General features: G+C 38.1%; 1 protein-coding gene across 1 annotated transcript in view; it reads left to right on the forward strand.

The window, feature by feature from the left end:
* Positions 1–21921, forward strand: part of TUBGCP3 (tubulin gamma complex component 3) — a 49617-nt gene extending 27696 nt beyond the window's left edge. Inside the window, exons 9-22 of the mRNA XM_066176750.1 lie at positions 2570–2638; positions 6248–6380; positions 7672–7838; positions 9227–9337; positions 9734–9842; positions 13534–13723; positions 14973–15108; positions 15896–15964; positions 16750–16885; positions 17816–17904; positions 18040–18171; positions 18561–18701; positions 19244–19360; positions 20829–21921. Coding sequence (XP_066032847.1) covers positions 2570–2638; positions 6248–6380; positions 7672–7838; positions 9227–9337; positions 9734–9842; positions 13534–13723; positions 14973–15108; positions 15896–15964; positions 16750–16885; positions 17816–17904; positions 18040–18171; positions 18561–18701; positions 19244–19360; positions 20829–20987 — 1758 coding nt within the window. The 3' untranslated portion in view covers positions 20988–21921. The remainder of the gene's footprint in view (positions 1–2569; positions 2639–6247; positions 6381–7671; positions 7839–9226; positions 9338–9733; positions 9843–13533; positions 13724–14972; positions 15109–15895; positions 15965–16749; positions 16886–17815; positions 17905–18039; positions 18172–18560; positions 18702–19243; positions 19361–20828) is intronic.
* The last annotated feature ends 1156 nt before the right edge of the window (positions 21922–23077 follow it).

Here is a 23077-nt window from a genome sequence, read left to right on the forward strand (position 1 = left end):
ATTTTATTTGGACTCTCCCCCTTATATTTGGGTGAAGTTTTATTCTTTATCTAGAATTGTACTTATTTTTACTGTCTCTGGCTTTAATCTTCAAGTTTACAGAGAGGGGAGAACTTTAAATCTTCAGGGAATTTAAATGTGCAGTATCTTGGCTTCCATATGCAGGTTTCACATCCTGTGCAGGCGGCTGTGCAGTTAAGTTACCTGAGTCTGCATAGCTCTAATGCTGCTAATTTTGCTTGAGGCAAGCACTTGTGTGTATTTCTAGGACATAAACATACAAATAAGAACTTATATTCTACTCTTGCTGTCAGTGTCTGGGCACAGAGAGTATGCCTTCATGCTCTTCCTAGCTTTTATAGCTGAGAATTTCAGGTGCTGCACACTGTGCATTAAGGAAATTTAGCGCAACAGTGTATATTGTTATAAAACATCTTTCACTTAATGTCCTGAAAGAATGGTTGTGTAAACCCCTGTTTAAACCAGGTGTAGAATAAGATGTCTGTCACCTCTTTTATTATGATTCTGGTGACTGGTTTTACCACACAAATGTCAGGTATTGACATTAGAAATAGAGATATAACAATAAATTTTACACTTTATATTTTCCTACCTTTGCTGATTAATATCTAAGTTTTACTTTGTCCTCAGAAAATAAAAAGAATAATCAGCAGTTAATTATAATTTAACTTGTGCTTTGGCATTTTGCCCTTTTAGATCCAGTTGAGCTAGTGGGCATTTTAATTTTTTTCACTTGAACAAGCATTCTGTTTTCTTCCACAATTCTCTTTTGCCACAGACCAAATCAGAATACTAGGATAATGTCCAGTTTTCTGTAACAGTTTGGGAAGCAAAAGTCTCTGGTTTGTGATGCAAGAATTGGTACTGGATGTAAATTTTAATTTGTTAAACTTCTCTGAAAAATTGGTGACCAGTTAGATTCTAAATCCTTTTGGCTACTAAATCATTAAAGTCTGTGATTACTGTTCTTTCTTTTTGAGCAAAACAGTACCTTTGATTGTTTTCTTGGAGGCTCTGCTGTGCCCTCTATCTTGGCCAGTGCCACTTTAATAGGTTCAAAAATTTACTGGAGAAGCAAGTGAGAAGAAATGAAAAGTGGAGTTACACATAAGTGGATTTCTTTTTGCCCTTCAGTATCCTCTGGAATAAAATGAATGTCAAATTTCTTTGCAATTTACAATGTTGAGTTGAAGAAAGGAATCTCCTTTCCTTAAAAAGGATACAATGGCAAGATTAATGACTTTTTTTCCTAGGCTTCTTAGCTGCTTAGCAGGAAAGAAGATTTATTTTCTCCTTATGCTTCTAGATATTATGTCTGCCTTTTACATACTCTAGTGAATAAGCACTTTACTTCAAGTTTTTGGGTTCTTTCTATGAAGTTTTCCTTATTTCTTCCAAATTCTTTTGACTGTAATTTTGAAAGGTCTTGAAGGGAAAAGCCTGGGAAATCTCCCCATTTAAAAAAAATCCATCAAAATACATATCAAATTCATTAGCTGAGAATTGGTTAGAAAGTTCTGAAGAATTTGTGTGTGTGCATGAGAGTATTCTTCCAAGAAACCAAATAAATAGAAAACTTCGGCCACTTTTTGGAGGGTTTTTAAGTCTCTTTCACTTAGTCCCAAATTATTGAGCCTTATTTTTAGCTCTGTTTTGAAACATGTGTTGCAGGGATTTTTTTAGTCTGTATGTTAGGTTAAGACCATTGCAAAAGTAAAGCAAGATCTCCCCCAAACTAAACTGTGGAAAGTATTTTTCACTAAACAAGTATTATTTCAGGAATTGTTTTAAATTTTTTCTTGATTTTTAAACAACCTAATGCAGCCATGCTTAGACTTGTTATATATGGAAGAGTTTTTGCTTTAGTTCCAGCCTGAATTAACTTCTGCACATTTTACAGATTTCTGAAGATATATTTTGTGATGTTCATTTCTTCCATGTCAAGTGAAGAATCATATATACCTGTGAATTGATAAAAGGTCAAAAATTTAGAGTACTTCATCTATCAGCACTTACTGGGAGCATTTTTTGAGCATTGTATTTTCTTGTTCATGTCATGTAGTCTGTACTGAAAATGTAATGATGGTTGCCTAACTTCTGTGTTCTGTTGTTAGAGGCCTTCCTGAAATTTAAACTCTGTTACTTCACTGCATTCTGTATCTTACATGATTATTTTTTAAAAAATCTTCAACTGAGTCATATTATAATTTGTACATTGTGCTAATTATTAATGTCATTACTGAGATGATATATCTGCTTGAAGAGTTACACTTGACATAGTTTAATCTGTTGATAGAGTTAAGGTAGCAGAAAACAAGGTCACTTGATAATGTGTATGAATGCTTGGAAAAGGTATTCGCAGCTCTTAGAGAAGCACTTCTACTTTGTTAATTTCTCTGAGAATTGGCTTTTATGCTGAAACTTGTAAAAAGATTCCCTTCAGGAAATTTCTGACTGAGTTGTAAGCGTGGTGATAGAATTAAATCAGAAGGATTTCTCCTGATTACTTTTCCTCTTTTTTTTCTTTATTTTTTTCTTTCTCTTACAGAGTTTTTGTGCAGCCTTACATCAGGAACTTAAAGAATACTACCGACTTCTGTCTGTTTTACATTCTCAGGTAAGTTAAGTGGTATGTATTCACCTTTACTATTTTGTTCCTTGTTATCTAAATACCTCCTAAAAAGGTAATACCTACCTATTCTGTTAGATTGTAAAGGATGTATAGCAGTTTCTGCTGACAGTGAACACAATTCTCTGTACGTTTCTTACTTCTTAAATGTATGTGCCCTTGAATATTTTTCTCTTAAGAACTCACTGGTATTTGATGTGTTACAAAAGCAAGGAATACAATGTGTATTTCTAAGTCTCTGTCCTTGTTTTGTAGCCTTTTTGTCAGTTTCATCTTGCATAATATCTTTGTCATTGAAATCCCAAACAATGTCACACATCCTTGAGGGGAGAAAAAAGCAATCTGTTTCCAGCAGTGCATGATTCTAGTGCTAGTAATAACAATTCCAGCTTTTCTTCTTTGGGGGCAGTTTGTACATTTTTATTGTCCCTTTGTATTCTGAGAGTAAAGATGTCTGTTCTGCAGATGTTTCAGTGTTTTACTATTTTTCTGTAACATACAGACCAACTCAGTGCTGATAATCTTGCAGTTTTCCCACAAATGTTTGTAGGTATGTGCATGTAGATGCTGTCTTTAAATTAAAAACAAACATTATTCTTCTGCTTGCCTTTTTTTAAAAGGGGTTTTCAAGGGATTCATTACTTGTAATGTTGGAAAATTTATCCTGAGAATTGACCTAAAGCTAAATTATACTGCCTTCTAAAATTCTATCTTCAATAAAATCTTTATAGTTTGTCATAGGCTTTTGTTAATGTTTTCAAAGCATCTGTTCCTTTTAACTCACTTGCAGTTCCTGAACTTTCTTCACTTTTGGAATGCCTGTTATATATACTTTTTGCTTGTTTTTCCTGGCTATTATTCAGTTATTTCCTTTATAATTACTTCTTGCTGTGTCCAAAATGTGTTTTCCCTCTTGGTTTGCTGGAGCTTTGATTTATTCTAACTTCTAAAACTTCTTGACCATGAAAATACTCATCTACTTTGAAATGCAGTTTTGTCTACCTTTCCTGCTCCACCAAACCTTTGCAAAAGAAGAGATGAGTAGGGTTGGAGGCAAAGCCTGTAAGGAGGAAACAAAAGTTCTGGGGCTACTTATATTTTCAAATTGCATTTGCCTTTGTGGGTTGATCCTGGGCAGCAGCCAGGCACCCCCCCAGCCTCTTGCTCCCCCGTCTCTTGAGGAACGGGGAGAAAATAGAAGACAAAAAGACAAGTCAATCAAGTTAGTGACAGTTTAGAAGGGAAAGCAAAAGCTGTGCGTGCAAGCAAAGCAAAGTAGGGAATTCATTCACTGCTTTCCATCAGCATGCAGATGTCCAGCTGCTTCTGGCAGCCAGGGCCTCAGGACACTTAACACTTGCTTGGGAAGACATACTCCATCACCACTGATGTCCCTATTTCCTTTCCCTGAGCTTTTTTTCTTGAGAAAGTTTTTTGTTCTCCGTAAGCTTGGAAATGGTTTTCCAGGATTAGTTGCTGTCCCAAGGAACAAACTGAGTCTTACTGATACGTAGTTTTATGGCTTCTCCTTCTTGGAGAGAGGAGTGACATTTGCTTTCTCAGGGTCGTCACAAATCTCCTCAAATTGCTGTGTTGCAAAAATAATGGAGAGTGGCCTTGCAGTGACATTGGCCAGCTCCTTCCCTCAACACTTATTGGTGCATCCCATCAGGTCCCATAGACCTAAGCATATCCCATTTGTTTGGTATACCATAGCCTGATTCTTCTTTGCTCAGTCTTCATTGTTCCAGACTTCTCTTCTTATCTTGACATCTCATGTCCCCAGCAGCAAATCTTACCGAAATACCAAGGCAAAAAAGGCATTAAGTATCTCAGCATTTTCCATTTTTCCTGTCACCCCTCACCTAGCATTATTCAGTAGCTGGACACACATTTTTTCCAGCCTGACTTTTACTGCTGTTCTTACTATTGCTCTTCACATTCCTTGCCAGATTTATCTTCAGTGTTAGAGTTTATGAGTGCATTGAGCATGCTGATTAAATGCTTTTTCATAGGGAACAGTCAGTAGTACAGTGTTGGCAATGCTTTGCTGCAGCAGCAGTCTGGAGTTTTTGGGGAATCTAGGTCCCTCAGCACCTAACTGAGGGGTTCCCAGAGTCATGATTTGTTTGGATTTTCCCAAGCTCCTGGAAACATTTCTTCCCAAAGACATTAAAGAAAAGGAGATCCAGCAGTGGAGGAGAGATTCTTGTGACTTGAAAGGCGGAAAGGCTTGAAGGTCACTGCAGAATGGATGCACAATCTGTACCTTTTAGCTTCTTGGAAACATGTAGAAAATTGACTTGAAATTGAGTGTTATGTGGCATTCTTAGATTCAGGAGATCATACAGGCTGCCAGCTTAGGATTTGTTAACTGCATTTCTAGAGAGCAGTATGGGCATAGAACAACAAGAATCTTGTCAAAGGGTTCTATACTCTTTATAACTTTTTATTATGTCTTCAGAGCTTCCCCTGAGCATGTTTCTGTCCTTGAATCAGTAATCCTGAGCATACTGTTTACTATTCCATAAGCGTCTCTGGTCTTTTTCTTGCAGGTTGTTTTCACATTGTCAGCCCATTTAAAAATGCAGTTCCATGATGAAGATGTACCATGTCTTCCCTAAAGTCAAAGTGTGGCTCATGTATCTCTCTTATCATTGCTGATTTCCAAAAACACCAAAGAAAAATCCCAGACATGGACCCAGGAGCATTCGGAAGCAAATGTATTTAACTGGCTCTAAGACTGAACTTAATGTGGATGACACTAGTCTTAAATTTAACTAGTATGTTGCATTTGACTAAAAAAATGTGCTAGATGGGAAAGCACAGAGTGGGTTGGTTGTCATATACCAGAAACAGCATCTTTTCTAAGAGATTGTCTCTTTGTACAAAGTTCTAGGAGCTTGCTTCTGTATTCTTAAGTTGTGTTCTAGTCCTGCTTATTCCATCCATACTCGTCTAAGATTTGCATTTGCAACTTGGATGCAAATGTTTGACTTTTATTTTCCATGGTGTTAGAGGATTCATGGTAGTCACATTATAATAGTTGTTTTTATTCTAGCTTTTAAAGTTTGGTGTTTTTCTTTCAATGTAGCTATTCCTTAATCTCACTATAAGGCTAATTTAAGTTGTGATGGCTTCTGGAGGAAGACATTGAGTGGAATTTGTCCCATATTGAACTACAATAAACTGCTTGTGCAGTAATAAAAAGTTTACCTCCTATGGACTGCTTTTTCTTTAGATGTTTTTCTTTACTCTTTTTGAGTATCTCTTGCTGTCTTTCAGGATCTGTTCTCTCTTTCCTTTGCTCTTCTCTCTTTTCTTGACTATTACCTTGCTGTCTTTTAAGTTTTTGGTCTTTTTGCTTTGTCTGCCTTATTGCACTTACGCTTGTCTCTGTTCTTTCACCTGTGCTCAAGTCTCTGTTTCCACTAAAAATTGACTCTCAGGTTTTGGCCTGGGGATTTGATGAGAGAACACATAACACTGGGTTTATTTCAAGTGCATTAGTAAAAATCTGACTTCACAACAAACTAAAACCTGAGTTCTGCTTCAGTTTTGTTCTTTGACATGTTTTTCTGTTTCTGACTTGATCAGTTACAACTGGAAGATGATCAGGGCGTGAATTTGGGACTTGAGAGCAGTTTAACACTTCGCCGTCTTCTAGTCTGGACATACGACCCCAAAATAAGGTTAAAGACCCTTGCAGCACTTGTTGATCACTGTCAAGGTCTGTTTAACATTAATCTAATATTTCTGGGGATGTTATATAACTTTAGGTAGTTGTGCATGCTAGATGTGGATATCAATAATATTAATGCTTGCTTGGGCTTTTTTTTTGTTTTTTTTTTTTTAAATTTCAGTTAGGTAGTTCAGATTCTCCCTCTTCTAAAAGCATGACAAATTATAGTGCCGTGTTGATACATTCAGACTTCTTACTTTTTTAAAATTAGAATGTGTTAAAAAATTGAATTTTAAGCATGCACTTTTCATGTTATTTTCAGTTACTCAATTGTATTTCAGAGAGTGGTACACTGAAAAAGCCCTACTAATATGTTATGAAGTGGTTGGCTTAGTTTCTTCACTATGTATGAGTATTATGCAATTTCTCTGTATATGATGGCATAGAGGTGTCATTAGCAACTTGTCTTCAGATTCATGTGAAACAACAAAACTTTGCAAATCTGCAAATATTGTGATTTTGTTGGCAATCATCAAGAAGATGCTGGGGAGAGTCGTGTTGGAGTTTACCAAAACTTTGGCCAGTAGCTGACTAAAGTGACCAGCAACTGCTGCTTCTCCCTGATGGTACTTCAGATTTATGAGATTGTAGCCCTTTATAAAGAGCATCTTAGCCAAAAAAACCCTACAATGCTTGCTTTACCTTGATTATTAGAATTGGTAGCATTTTTTTAAAAAAATGATCTTTTCTTTTACGACATGCATGAAAATTTTTAGTTCCATGGCCTCTGCTGCAAGGAAACGGTAAGCTGTGGAGCATGGCAGCAAAATCAAATATTCAATCTATTTTTAACTGTTTTTTTTTTACAGTCTCTTACTTTTCAATTGCAAGAAGACAGGAGAAATTACCTAATGGAACTATGGGGGCAGCTATTACCAAGAAACAGGAAAGCTGTGTTTGTGTGGACGTATGTGCACAGAATATCTGAGAGTGTCAAGTACAGGAGTGAAGGAAAACATTCTAAGGCTCCTTTATTGCTTCTCTGGAAGCATAACATCAACTTCTGTGTGTGATGCTTTGAATTTTGCATTCCTCTAAGCTATGATAGAGTAGACAGAGAACTCCGCTTAATGCTTTAGTGAGATTAGTAATTCATGCCTTAAAACCTAGGAATTCCCTGAAAGCAATGAGAAAAACCTACTTTTGCTACATTTTCAGATAGCTGTTTAGCAAGCTCAGTGTGACACGTGGGTAGCTAAAATCAATGGCTGCTAAATTTAAATGGGGTACATATGGTTTTCCTTCAAATGTTTCTGTTCCTCTCCCTTTCTTCTTACAGGGAGAAAAGGTGGTGAACTAGCCTCAGCAGTTCATGCCTATACTAAAACAGGAGATCCCTACATGCGATCTCTGGTTCAGCACATTCTTGGCCTAGTATCCCATCCTGTACTGAACTTCCTTTATCGGTGGATTTATGATGGAGAGCTGGAGGATACATACCATGAGGTAATGTATGTACTACAGTAAATGCTTCATCTCTTTGCTTTGTGTTGTGATAATCTGTAGGAAGCTTAGAGGAGAATTTGAAAAGTAGAGTGTGATGAAAATGTATAACATGAGTAAGCAAATACATATAACAACAACCTGAAATACCACTCTCTTCGTGAATTCTTCATGAATTTGATATCTGCACGATGCAATGTGTTGTCTTCAACAAATCATATGCTGGGTCTTGTTAGTAGAGTCAGAATGGTGTACTGACAGTAGGTCCTTGTTTCTGAAGACAAAACAACTCCTCTATATCTTTTCTTCCTTACTGTAACAACAGTAATGTATGCAGAGCTCTTTGTAACTGTTCAGAATGCAAGCCTTGTATTTGGAATGAATCTCAGAATATTTTCTCTGACTGTGTATTGTTATCCTTGATAAATAAGTTCAGTCTGTCAAATGGGATAAAAGAAATTTATGGTTCCAGAATAGAAACTCTGCGAAGTTATTTCTTGTGACTTCTTTAACATCAGGTTCTAGTAATTGTCCTTTTTCTTCTTGGAAATACTTTTTATGCTTTTCTCAATTATCTCAACACTTTCCTGTCTCGGATCAGTACAGTCTTTTTAAAGTGATTTGATTTTTAAATTTTTTTTGTTGTTGTTTCAACAAGCCAAAGAATCATTTTTTAAAATTAGTTGAGTCGTCTGAGACAAATCTGAATAATTTTACTTGAAAGTCAAATATGCTGTTTGTTTTTTGGAACATCCTTATTTTGGTCAAAATTTAAGTGAGTGACAGTGACAGCTGATCTTTAAGGTCAGAATTGTGTAAAATGCCTATGAATCTTTTTTTAGAAGTGTAAAATAGACTTTTTTTCCCAGCTACTCCCCAGATACGAGGTTTTGTCTTTTTTGGATTTTATGTAGTTTGTTAGCTCTAACCTCTGCATGTGTACTGGAATGCACATGTTCTTGAGAACACTGGAGTGTTCTTAATACTGAAAATTATTGTTGGATGCATTGTACTGAAAGCTGTACTTTTCATATGATAGGCAGTTTTGAACAAAGACAGTTAGTCATTCCTGGGGAAAGTGGTATTTGGAGGCAGTGAAGAAAGTTCATGTCCAGTAAATGGGTATACTGTTTGACAGGATGAGGACAAACTTCACTTCAACAAAACTAATAATGTAGTTCTAGTTTTTTACAAGTAGGGGATTCTCTTGTGTGGAGTTGAGAGACTGTAGCATTTGATCACCGTACCAATTGCAAAATTTTGGGGGGATTTTTGTTTTCTTGTGGGTTTTTTTTTCCTCTGCATCTGTTGAAATAGGAGGAATAATAGGTAAAACTATAGGTTAGAGTTTACATTAATCTTTTGCTTTTAATTTTTATTTCAATCTTCAGTTTTTTGTAGCTTCAGATCCTACAGTTAAAACTGATCGGTTGTGGCATGACAAATACACTTTGAGGAAATCTATGATCCCATCTTTTATTACAATGGAACAATCAAAAAAGGTATGAATCTTAAAGTTAATCTTCTGATGATTTGTTTGCCCTGTGCTGCTGCTTAAATTTCTTTTGAGAAAATAGAGGCCAAATTTAACAAAAAATAATCATCTCAGGAATTTTAGATTTGTTTGCTGAGGAAGACTATAAGGCTGTTTCTCCTTTCCTTTGTCTAATTGTTAAACTTTGAGGAGATCTCAAGAAGGGGGAAAGGAAGTTTTTGTTTAAAACCTTTTTATATTAGCATTGCTGTTCTGGATTGCTGTGGTTGGGATTGTGAAACTAAGAGCACAGAAGATGACAAAATATCTTGTTGTCCTGGTTGTGGATGGCTTCTTTGTTTGGTATTTTATTTTTTTTTTCTTACAGGCAAATCACTTTTTAAAAAATCTTTTTTTTGTTCAGGTCCTTTTAATAGGAAAATCCATAAACTTCTTGCATCAAGTTTGTCACGATCAAACTCCATCCACAAAGATGATTGCTGTTGCAAAATCTGCAGAATCTTCAAAAGATGGTACAGTATTAATATTACTCAGTATCTCCCCTTTGAACTGACCTCCTGTACTATACGTGGCTTAGACTGTAAACTCACTTCATGGATGGTGGGCTGGAAAGGAGCACAAAAATCCCATCTGCCCTAAAATATAGATAATTTAATGGATACTTTTTTGTTACAAAAAATGTATGTTGATGCATGTGTATAATTTTCTTAATTTGTTAGGTTTGCTGGATGATTGTTAATGTAATGAATTTGGAATGAAACCATTCAAAAAACAAGTCTGCCTTCAGCTGCTTCAGCTGGAGTAGGAGCAGGGATATTCTTGAGTGCTGCAATAAGAATTTAGTATGTTTGACTTCTCATCAAATATACTCCATCATACAACTCCATAATACTGAATTAGTTTTGTGGTTGTAAAATAAAAATACTCAGTTAGTTGTTAGTCGCATTCTCTTTGAAAGTTATTTAAAATTGGGGTTGCCAGCTGGTGAGCATGGAACCAAAACTTAACTATTAGAATTCCTTCAGGTTATTTTGTTTCATTTAGAATAGATCTCAGATTTTGTGAATGAGAACTTATTTGTGGTTATTTTTTGGTGGCATATTCGTTGCGATGAAATCAACATTGTTACAATGAAAGATAGCAAATAGTAAACTTCTAAACCAAGGAGACTCCATGTCTAAATACTGAGCAAAGAATGTGTAGGATGCTGCTACATCTCAGAGAAAGGACAGATTTCTTTTCATAATTTGTTTAATATACCAAAGATAGTCACCTGTTGAGATATCACTGGGATAAGTTTTCTGATGCCAGTCATCTAAATATTTTTCTATCAAATTCTTGTTTTCGAAGAACATACTTAACACTATGTAACATAATATTGCTTATATATAACTTTAAAGCCTGTGTATGTGGGTTTGTTGGGTTTGGATTTGCTGGAGTTTTTTTTTGCCTCCAGATAACCTTGGATTAGTTTTAATATTAACTCTTCAGTGTGGACTTTTGGCATGAGTACCTCCATAAAAAAAATGTTCTCGTTATAAAAGCCCATTCATCTGGAAGAATATGTCTTCTAATAATACGATTTTTATGGCATGTTCAGTGCTTGCTTAGTCAAAGATAAGCCTAAAGTGCAGAAGGGGGTCAAGGTTAAGTGAATAAGGGCTGTATTTTAACAATCATCTTGCCAGCTACTCCTGGAAAAAAGGATAAAAACATTCTTTGGCTGCACTACTGTCACCACTTTATTCAGCATTTATGGCCATGTTTTTCCAGTATTTCTTTAAATTTGTACTTGTTTCTCTCTCTCTCCTTGATTAAATGGAAGATCTGCACAAATACCAGTTTCCTATTGTGTAGGGCATGAGAGCTTCAAAGCATCTACATTATCTGAAGTGTTGAGAATAACTGTTTGAGACAAAAGCATAGTTTTAGAAATAAGTTACTCTATCTGCAGTGTGCTGAAGGCGTGCTGAGCTTACAGTTGGCAACCTAAATACCTCATGGTATTGAATTGCTTTAATTCTGCATGAAACTGCATTTGTGTTTAGGGCATTTTACCCCTTTAATCCTGAAAGAAGAGTCTATGTCAGGGATGTTGGAAATGCTTCTTTTTGTGCTTGTTTGTGCCATCTAACAATATCCTGAAAGTCCCTTTAGATAATTACTTATTGTTAAGATCATGGAAGGCTAGCATGCCAGCCTGAGTTTTGGATGCTTTTTGTCATTTAAGAGCTGAACGTTACATGGGTTTGGCTGTATTATTTATTTCTTTCATTTGCTTTGGAAACTTAACTATCATATTTCCCCAGTTTCTTTTTGATGCTGAAGTAATGATGGTGTAGAAAACTGAACATGTATTAAAACAAGAAGTCTGACATAACTGTGTAGAAGTTGGTCATCTGCCTGGCAGGGAATTGTAGCGTTTGGGAGAGAGGAACAGTAGAAAAAGGCCAATGAAGTGACCTCAGCTCCACCATGAAGCTGCCTGTAGTTGGGGAACTTCTGGACTAGGAATGACACTATATTCAGTGGCAGCTCATGGACTTGCCTGTCAGTGCTTTTGGTCTGACCCTTTCTTTATCCATTTCTGGCTTTTCAGTGTTCTGAGATAATTTTGCAGTTTTCAAAACTTGTGCCTAGGCCTTGTGTTTGTCGATGTAAACCACCTTTTTAGCAGTTTTGCCTGTCAGGCAGAAATGCTGCGTTTTGCCTGTGTGTGTGTATGTGGAGGTGGTACATTACAGCTACATATGTAAAACTGACTTTCCAGTCTGAGATGAAGGGCTGTGGCCAGGTTACTTCCTTCAAGGCAAGAGGATCAGTATTAAGGAGAGGGAAAAGGCTGCTTTTTCTGCTTGAGACAGTAAGAGATTGAGACTGGTCTGTGTATCTCAGAGCTACTGCTTAGACAAGCTCACTGCTGTATGAAAGGAGACAGGAGCAGCATGCCTGACACGGTGGGCTGGCCTAAGACAAGCCAGGGAGTTGCCTACTGGCTTTGCTTGTGCTCTTGAGCCAAGTGCTAGACCCGGACTCTGTGTCCTGGGACTGAAGAGATTAGCTAGTAACTCTTTCTGGAGTGGCTTGTTCCTCTCTTGTTTTGCTTGTAAGGCTTGCAGCATCTTGAGGAAAGACACTTGCACTTATTGCAGGATTGTATTAATTTCACATCCTTAAGGCTGATGTGTGTTACTTGACTAAGTTGTATTTCCCTAGTCTAGGGATTTTAAATACAGCAATATGTTGTAAAAGTGTCATCTCTTTGACATCACTTGCACTTTTTGTGGCAAGGGAGAGGATTACTGAATTACTGATTACTGAATGACAGTTTGGAAACCTCCAGGAATGTCAGTGAACCAGACATTTAGGCTTCCCTTCTTAAAGAATGACTTCTTTATTAGAGCCACTGCTTTTTTCTTCAATTCATAAGCATTTTATTAGTTGAGTAGTTAAGGTGAGTGTATATCCTTTAATGCTGAAGAAATTCATATCTGAATTTATGATAGTTGGCAGTCCAGTATTTGGAGTATTGCTCCATGCTGCCTGAAAAGGAGGCCATAGTTCTTGCTATCTCATAACAGTTTTACTGGAGTCCCTTTGTCTGTGAAGTTGTAGTTGTAGAAAACAGTGAAATAAGCTTCCTGCTACTTTCTACTGCTTCCTGCTTTGTGTGTCCAAATTGCCATGCATGAAAGATGGAGAGAAAATAGCAGGTTGCTGGCTGTCCCCCAGGTAACTCAAGCATATTCCCTTTTCTCTCATTCCCTTATCTATGGAAACTCTCTTCTGTTAAGTGTTTTAACATTCTGATTCTTTGATTTATTTTTTGCTGCACCCTTAAAAGTGCCTTCTTATTTAGATTTCACCTAACAAAGGTTTTTCCTAATTCTGCACTTTTACATCTCCATAAATTATTTGATTTGTAAACTGCAATATTTCAGCAAACTGAAAAGTCCACAACTTTTTATGTAAAAGTGACATAACATGAGCTTCTACTGCAAAGTACAATCTGAGCACAGATTAGAAGTTAAATTTTTGAAGTGTAGGCTGCTTTAGGCTTGCTTTCGCTTTGGCTATGAAAAATGTATAACACAGTGGATCAGAAAAAATGGCAGTTTTTCTGTTTGTGTGTTTCAACTCCAAAGCTTGTTTGCTTCAGTTTTTGAAAACTACTAATTTAATTTTATTTTTATTTTCTTTCAGCTGCTGATTTGTTCACAGATCTGGAAAATGCATTTCAAGAGAAAATTGATGCAGCTTATTTTGAAACCAGCAAATACCTGCTGGATGTTCTCAATAAGAAGTACAATTTGCTGGAACACATGCAGGCCATGAGGCGCTACTTGTTACTCGGTCAAGGAGACTTTATTAGGCATTTAATGGACTTGCTCAAGTAAGACAGTAGGAAGGGTAATTATGTTGAATTTCTGATGGTTCTGTGCATGATCAGCACAGAAACTATTTTGCTTTTTGAAGAGGACTCTCTAAGTATCTTGTTCAATTAAATCTTAGAGTAGTAACTTTAAATTCTATTTGGGGTTAAATTTCTTTGACCCTGAGGCTTAAAATTTGTTCTTCGGTTTTGCTAAGAAGTACATAACAGTACCATTTGATGGAGTCTTGAAAAGTAATACTAATACAGATATCTTTATGTTAGCCCTGTGACAACCTCAAGGATGTTGGCATTTCTCTTGGTCCTGTCAGCAAGTTTAAGCAGAAAAGTTCTGCTCTTGATGCCACTGATTAGCTCAGCTGTAATTGTTAGGCCTCTGTATTTTGGGGGTGTTTGGTCCAAAACATTGTGTTAAAACCCTTCCATGCAATTTTAAAAACCTAATTGATTCCTCACCAGATTCTGTTTCCAGGACTCAGATGCACCCACAACTACTGATTCCAATTCTTAAAGTGTATTTGCAAGCTCACTTTTACATGCTGGTGCTACTGATGAAACTTCTTCCATCAGAAGCATTGGCCCGCAAAGCTTTTCTTTGATCTAGGAGGCAGGCTTTGTAATAAAGCTTTCATTAACTTGTTTGTAAATCAAAATCAACAGTACATGGCCATGCTTTTTAATGTGAAGCAGAATGAGGTTGGTTTGTGGAGTCAGTATTACATTTGAGGCAGGAAGGAGTAAGAGGCTTTCCAGATTCTAAGGGAGAGAGGTAGTACAAGAGTTGCATGTTGCAACCCTTTGGAAAGTTGAAGTTACGTAGAAGGGTGTGGGTTTCTATATTCCTGCCAGCACTTCTGAGCCTGTGAGATGGCTATCAGTAAGCTTCTCAAAACTGAAGTGAAATTATTGGTTTGATGTGCTAATGATTTAATATGCCTCATTTAAGATACAAATGCATCTCAAATTACAGGCTAGCTAAACTAGCAATCCTGGTAACTTCAAATTACTGGCATTAAATGAGGGTTAAGTTACTCCTCATGCTAATATTCAGGAGTGTAACTGCACATGAATAGACATATTCTGTGCAAATATTTTGCTCACTGATTTTCTTCGTGATTAAGTCTGAAAGAGTAATATGAAAAGTTTTGAATGCCTGTTAGAAAAGGGTTTTGCTGTGTGCTGCAGTTACTACTGAATTGCTGCTGCAGAATATTTCAGTAATGTGCTATGACTTTTTCGTAACCACCAGGCCAGAGCTTGCACGACCAGCTACAACCTTATATCAGCATAATCTCACCGGAATCCTGGAAACGGCGGTGAGGGCCACGAACGCCCAGTTTGATAATCCTGAGATTCTCAAGCGATTGGATGTTCGACTTCTGGAGGTCTGTTGCATCATGGTGACTCTGACCTGAAGCATACCTTTGTTTGTGTGTATACATGCAGACATCTATATGAAACAAAATTTTTGTATGTGAATACATTTCCCCCCTTGCTTTCCACTAAATATTAAGGTAACTTAATAAGTCATCTTCTTTTTGCTTTCCCTGTCTTTTGTCTATTTGTATTTCAAGATGTGGGTTTACCACCATTGACAATGCAAGGTTGAGTACTTGGGGCCTAACAGCAATTGATGCTGGTGGCCCTGATTTGAGGTTCTCCTAACAGCCCTTAATGCTATTGCTCTTACAAGAATTGGGGCAGGAAAGGGCGGGTTGGCATGTGTGCTTCCTTCTTGCCTCTAGTTAAAAAAAGAGAAGCAATGAAAGCACATTTCATGGGAGAGGCCTGTGTTTAGAAACATGAGTTAATTTGAAAGCTTCATTCCCTGAGGTGAGACTTTAGTGCTGAGCTATAGCATCTGAAGTAAGTCTATTTCAGATGCCAAAGAAATTTTTCCTTACCTTTATTTTCCTTTACTAGGTACACTGGAGAAACACTGACATTGCAAACATTAGTATTCGTGTGAGATCATTCTTGCCCTTGTATCAAATGGTTTGATCAGTTTTTGCCTAATTGCTACTTTCAACAAGAAACTCCTGTATCTCTTGTTGATGTGGATGCTTGTTTGCTCATAGGCCCTTCAGAATGAAAGAGTAAACAAGCAATGCTCATCTTCAGCTTTAGGATGCTCTGACTATACACTGATAGTAGCATATCTTTTTAATACAGGTATCTCCTGGGGACACTGGATGGGATGTCTTCAGTTTGGACTATCATGTTGATGGGCCAATAGCAACGGTAATGTCATACACTGCTGGCTCTGAATGTGTTTTGGGTGCTGAATTAAATTCCTAAGTGTTTTTTTAATTGAAGTAACCTTTTTTTTGTTCCAGAGTGTGAAATCTGAGATTTTTTTTTTTATTTTGCATCTAGGATGTACCCACTGTATCAACAGTTAAGCAAAAATCTCAGTTCTTACCAGTTAACTCTGAGTGGTGAAAAGCTACATGTAAAACAATCATTACTGAAAATCAGTAATTCATTTGTTCCAGCACAGTTTTTAGCAAGTACTTAATAAATTGAGTGCTCCTATTCTTTGATAATTACTAGTCTGTAGGTACTAATTTGGAAAAATTTTTAAGGAACTGAAGAATGTCTTTGTGGAGAACTTATTTATGCTGTCTAAATGACATTTCATAGGTCGTTGCACTGTTTATCAGAATGGATTTAGCCTCTGCAAAGAAAGAACTTTCTTTTTAAGCAGGACAAACTGAGTCTGACCTGCAGAAAGAAATTTTCATATTCAGATTTAAAAGAAGCTGAGGCTTTGTTATGTTCACCCTTCTTACACTTCCAGCAGTGCCCGCTGTCTACTTGAGTGCTAGGTAACTGTTCAGCCCTCAAGAAAGGGCCTTTCCAAAAACTCTGGGATTTCCAGGAAACTTTTTTTTTTTTTTTACAATATTTTTACAATACTTACCAATAAACTGCATGGACTGTAAGATGGCTGTGAAGAGGTCCTTGGTACTTCAGGACATATGGGAAGTCTATTAATTTATACTGTTATTTTCTTTGTTTTGTAGGTATTTACACGTGAGTGCATGAGCCACTATCTAAGAGTATTTAATTTCCTTTGGAGAGCGAAGAGAATGGAGTATATTCTTACTGATATATGGAAAGGGCACATGTGCAATGCAAAGCTTCTGAAAAGTATGCCAGGTGAGAGGTGTCCAGATGGATAACATGCTTGTAAAATGGATATGGATGACTGCATCTTATTTTAAACTGTGTGTTAAGAGGGAACAAAGTCTTCTTTGTTGAACAAAGAACAACGTCTGATGAATGATGTTCAGATTAATTTTGTATTTTGGTACTCATCTTGACTAGCTGTTTAATGGTAGATGATGGTGATGATGATGAAGGTAAAATAACATTATTGTAAATGGAAGTTTCTTTTCTGTTGTTTTGCTTAATCCTTGGTCCCTGTCTTGAAGAGTTGCACTTACATAAGTATCTTTATGCTGGCCAGGTTCTGAGACTGTAGCTCTTCTGTCCTTTTGTGTTCATCTTCCTTGATCTCTTATCTGTACCCCATGTCTCCCTCTTTCTTATGCTGTCTGGTAACTATTAAGCCTCATGCATGCACAGTTCGAATTTACTAGTTTTACCTTCACTTATTCCCTCTGCTTTTGTTTAGCTAAGAACAGAAGAGGCTAAGAAGAGAAAGATGTTTGAGAAGAAGTAGGAAAGCTCTGAAATGTAGTGGCTCTGATGTATGTTTCATGGACTGGGACTTTTTGATCCTATTTCTCAGCTAGAGAATATAGCTATATTTGTGAGCATCTGTACTGGCTCACTCTTGAATTTTTTTTTTTTAATCTATCTACATTTCTTTCAGTAAAAGATAACTATTGACAGTTACTCTTCTTTATGGCATAGTAATACTTAGAAATTATTTGTTTTCTAATCAAGAATTTTTGATAGGTGGGAGAGGACACCTGGCCTCAGAAGGTCACTGCTGCTACCATTTAAGATTAGTGGCTGTGTTATGAAGTATTCAATTTGGTGAAAAAAAATGTACCAAGCTGATTTGTTGGCTGTGTTTGTCCTTGCAGTCTTTAATATGCCATCTCTTTGGATTTTTTACAGAGCTTTCTGGGGTGCTCCATCAGTGTCACGTTCTGGCATCAGAAATGGTCCATTTCATTCATCAAATGCAGTATTATATTACATTTGAGGTATACTCTACTCACCCAATTAGTTACTTAGAAAATGAAGCACTTGTAATATTCTGTATGTATTGTGTGTCTTAAATTTCAAAGAGCTTGTCATCTAGCAAATCAAAACAGCCCAATCCTGTATCCTTGCTCCAGGTGCTTGAATGTTCATGGGATGAACTCTGGAACAAGGTCCAACAAGCACAGGACTTGGATCACATCATTGCAGCTCATGAAGTTTTTCTGGACACGATCATAGCTCGGTGCTTGCTGGATAGTGATTCCAGGGTAAGTCTTCTCCTACGCATGAAATTGTAACTTTATGATCTTGGCATAAATGTCAGGAATGACCACCTTTAACATTGTAGGAGCAAAGGGAAAAGTCATTTTTATTCCTCTGATTTTAGATTTTATAGTGATAGATTCTCTACCTACTGCCCAGACACAGTGAGACATATTGGGTGAAATTTGCTGTAGTGCTGGCCACAGCTAAGAATCTGTGTGATCATAGAGCAAGTGACTTAGGGCTTTGCACAACAGTCTCTCCAGCTGTGTAAAAAGATATTTTTCTTTCACTTTTCTTTTACTTTTTTCTTTGCTCCTTTTCTGGAGAAGGATGGTAACTTAAAACTCTTGTGCTGTACAGCTGTTGAATTGTTTTATTGCCTGTCTCACAGGTACTTCTCAACCAACTTCGAGCAGTTTTTGACCAGATCATTGAGCTCCAGAATGCCCAAGATGCAATGTACAGAGCTGCTCTGGAGGAGCTGCAGCTGAGGTTGCAATTTGAAGAGAGGAAAAAACAGCGTGAACTTGAGGTACAATAAGGATATTTCTAGAATGTAAAAATGAATTGAGGCTTTTGATACATGGAGGATTTTAGATACCATGTAGACATACAGTAAAAGTGAAAAATGTAGTCGGGACAGATGTAAAAGTCATCAGCAGTTGCTAGTGACCAAGAAAAACTGTTGAGTGGTGTTTTTGATTTTTGTCTTGCCCAAAATCTGTGTTGATTTCTCTAGTGGACTTTGGAGGATGAGAAATTTAGGGTTCTTTTAGATGAAGTAAATGAAACCATTTTGCAAAAAATGCCACAGCTCCATGTCTGCCTCCCTGCTGGGAGACTGACATGCGGTGTTGGTGTGAGACTTGCCTTGCTAATAAACCTAATTTCTTTCATGTGCTGTACAACCACCAAAGGGGGGGTCTGATAGTTTCCATATTGGAGGCTCTGTGTTTGTCTTTCTATGGCAATGGTTGGTTTTTATAAAGCTGATGTCACTGGGCAGAAGGTGTCCCAGTTAGCAACTTGAATCATATGATGCTTCACCTCTTGACTTGTTTGGTTTCTATATAGGGCAAGTGGGGTGTAACTGCATCAGAAGAGGAAGAAGAGAACAAGAGGATGAAAGAATTTCAAGACTCAATACCTAAAATGTGCTCACAACTGCGAATACTCACTCACTTTTACCAGGTGCCTCTTAAATTATATTTTTCTAAAACATGCTGAGCTTTGTGTAGAAAAGACCTTCAAGTATTGAGTAGGTATAACTTCTGTATTCATGTGTGTGAAGTTGGAGCTTGGTCTTTGTTTTTTCCTTCTCTCCTAATAAGCCTGTGTTCGCTGTTCCGTAGTAATCAAAGGTTTTGTGATCATTTATGTTCCCCTGACAAAAGAGAAGAATCGCTTCATGCAAGTTGTTTTCTTTCTCCAGTAGTGAAAGTAATAGCTATTGTTTGGTATAGTCTGAGGAGGAAAAAGATAGTATTCCTTCTGCATTCTATTTGTTCCTCACAGTCTTTGCAAGTCATTGCAGTCTATTAAAGACTGCAGAAAGTTTTTTATTAAGGGCCTAACACTTAATTTTAAGATCAGTGGAGTGAGCAGCGGATAAGATGTTTTGGGGAACATGTGCAGGCTATTTTTCAGTAAGTAATTTATTTTTTATTTTGTCTTTATTTGTCGTATCTGATAAACTACCATTCCCCAGAAAAATGAGCCGAAGTCTTAAAGTGTAGGTTGTAAACTAATTGTGGTTTATGTGCTCTACAAGATTGCTACAAGTTAACAATATAGGTTTTGCCTGCCTGGACTGTATATTCATGCTGAGCCCTACAAGATTTTCCACACAGGATTTCCCTGGCCAGCTTTGGTCATCTTTGGAAGTAATGGAGTTACTCTAGTAACTCTAGTTATAGACATGTTCTTGTTATTATTTATGGAGATTAGGAATGAGCTCTTCAAGTGAATTTTCCCATCTTCCCAAAGTCTTCTCCTTTCCTGTGTCCTGCAAGGCTCATGCAGTGACATAGCTAGGAGAGAGCCTAATGGGAGGATGGGATGCAGAAATGTGCCTCTCATGCCAAGTGCAAACCCCTCCCCTAATTGCTCCAAATACACGTTCTAGTTGGTCTGCAGCACTGACTGCCCTCCTGGGCACATGGTTTGCTGTTCTGGGCTGCCCAGTACTGCTCTACAACCCACATCAAATGGGTATGTTTGAAGCCAGCAGTGCTCTAATGGCGGCCTGGATGGCATGGTACCTGCAACACGGACTCAAGGCGAGGTCTCCTGTTGGCACAGGCTGGATCCTGAATGCCATCCCAAGGTAGAGGCACACAGAGACAGCTGCTCTGCAGCCTGGGAGCCTTCAGGCAGATGGAGTGTGCCAGCAGGGCACAAGGAGTGGGGAGCACACTTTAAACCTGTTTGTGCTGGAGACTCTGGTATGCATGGCAGATACTTGAAAAATAAAAACGCTCTGGGCTTTTGCAGAAAGTTAACAAATCAGTTATGCTGGGGTCATTCTGTTGGATATGAACCCTTGTGCTTGCCTTTTCCCAGATTCTCTCTGCCTGTCTGTGCACCACCTGATATTCCTGTGCAAAACACACCAAGGGTGTTTTCTTAGCTGCCTCTTGGATTTTTCTTTCCCTTTCAGGGCATCGTCCAACAGTTCTTGGTCCTGCTGACCACCAGCTCTGACGAGAGCCTTCGGTTCCTGAGCTTCCGGCTGGACTTCAACGAGCACTACAAGGCCCGGGAGCCGCGGCTGCGCGTGTCACTGGGCCCGCGGGGCAGGCGCAGCTCCCACGTGTGACACCGCCCGGAGCGGCGCTTCGGGCTGCACACGGCCGTCGGGGCTGACATCATGCGGCCACACTGTGTCAGCCGTGTCTCCATTGCTGCAGGCAGCGTCTTCTCGCTCAGTGATTGTGTGACACGGGCTAGCAGGAAGCAAAAAAAGCAGGGTTTTTTACATTGATGTTTCTAGAATTACCGGACTGTATGGGCTGATTGAACCTCATCCAATCAACTTGTTCAACCATCCTTTTAAACAAGCGCCAATTTTATTTGAAGCTTTCTGAGCTTTTTCCACTGTAACTTGGGTCTGTGTCAAAGAAAATCACATGTTCTTTTGTTATAGAAAGCACCATTTCCTTTTTTAAGAAGAAAATAAGAAGGTTATTTTTTCTATATGTACTTGTTCTATTTGAAGAGAGCTTTTGTTAAAACCAACAGATCAGGACCCAGACCTATTGTCGTTGTTAAGAAGCTATACAGCATTTCATTATGCTGATTTTCAGTGTTGTGATGTGTTTGACTGTGTGAGAAACTTTGTATCAGGAGACATAAAGTTATATTTAATTTTTTGTTGTTTTCGAAGTTAAAAACCTGGAATAAAAATTTAGCGGGGAAATTCTATGGTTACTGTACAGGAGCTAACTATAAAAGCAAAGTCCGGAGTGTATCTGTTGCACATGAGATCTAAAAATGAGGTTAAAGCCTCAGTACTGAAGGAAAATGTTGGTTAAGCTTGAATACTTAATGTTCAAAATCAAATATATAGAAACTAACTTGGCTAATGTTGACTTCATTCTCTTCTCTTTTCCTATTTTTTCATTGTAAATATTTATATATTGCTGTCCAGATGTTGGGGAGAGGGGGATTCTTCTTTTGGAAAGTTGTCATTATATCAGGTCATTTATTATGTTCCACAAGTGCGAGCTTAGAAAAATAAAAACACAATTATCTTTCACACAAGTGTGTTGCTATTTGCAGTTGAGAGTTTATGATTTTTTCACAAGTTAAGAAAGGAGAAGCTTCCAGTTAGAAGCATATTGATTTATAGAACCCTTCCCATTGAAGGATTTTCGTACTAGTCTTACTTGAACTGAGAGTTGTATGCAGTTCATTAATTAACAATTACCCTCAGATCAGCCAGGTCTGTGGCCTGTTTCCCTTACTCTGCCTGATCCCTTGGGACTCAGAGGCACCTGCCAGGCCATGCAGGTAAGGCTGCTGTGAGTCGTCATGGCAGTGAGCTCTGGTGGGGACCACTTGTGGCCATGGACTAGCTGGTTTGCTCTCTGGACACCAGGATTCCTATTGTGCAGGCCTCAGAATCCTTGCTTTGGTTAAAACATGTAAGGCTTTTCTCCCTGTGCCCTGCTGGTGCAGGTGCTGTCACTGGGTGTAGTGTGAAGGCAGCATTTCAGCTGTGAGCAAGCATGGACTCTGAGCCAAGCGAAATCTGAAGGATGCCCAGCTTGGCGTCATCAGGTCATGGATCATTGACAGGCACGGGTAACTCATTTTTTGCCAGTGTGGTGAGAACGTAGTGTTGTAAAGCTGGGAAGAACAGCAAAGATTATTTGATTGTGTTTTGACCAAGACATAGAAAAAAAAATTAGCTGCAGAAGCGCTCTTTTGCCATTGGGTTGAGAGATGTGTTGCATGATCATATCACTAGAGAAGTCAGGGGCCAGAGAGGCAGCACTAATGTTGGAACTAGAGGACAAGTTCTCGAGGAAGGTTAAATTCTTTTTGCTCCTAAAATTAATCCAGCAGTACCCAGGAAACTCACAGTAGTGGCCAGCTGGGAATGATCATTTTGAGGTGATTCTACAGCAACCTGTTGATCTGGGGAAAGTTCACTGCCGCAGAAGTTGCTGATTGCCAGGCTGAGGGGACTAGTGGGGACCTGCTATTGTCCCCATGCTTCTGTCTGGGTGGACACCAGTCTCTTACCCTCTAACCTGGCAGCTGGCATGTTTATTTCAACTTACACGGGTTTTCTTGTGCCAACCTCGCCTTTGTCAACAATTCTTAACAAGTGGGAGAGAAATGATCTTCCATTTCATTTGTGCCCAAAGACCAGTATTGAATTCTACATGAATGCACAGAGGA

The sequence above is a fragment of the Chamaea fasciata genome, unplaced genomic scaffold (assembly GCF_029207755.1).
Source record: "Chamaea fasciata isolate MVZ Bird 193981 ecotype frontalis unplaced genomic scaffold, bChaFas1.0.hap1 SCAF_2, whole genome shotgun sequence".
NCBI classification, from domain to species: domain Eukaryota; kingdom Metazoa; phylum Chordata; class Aves; order Passeriformes; family Sylviidae; genus Chamaea; species Chamaea fasciata.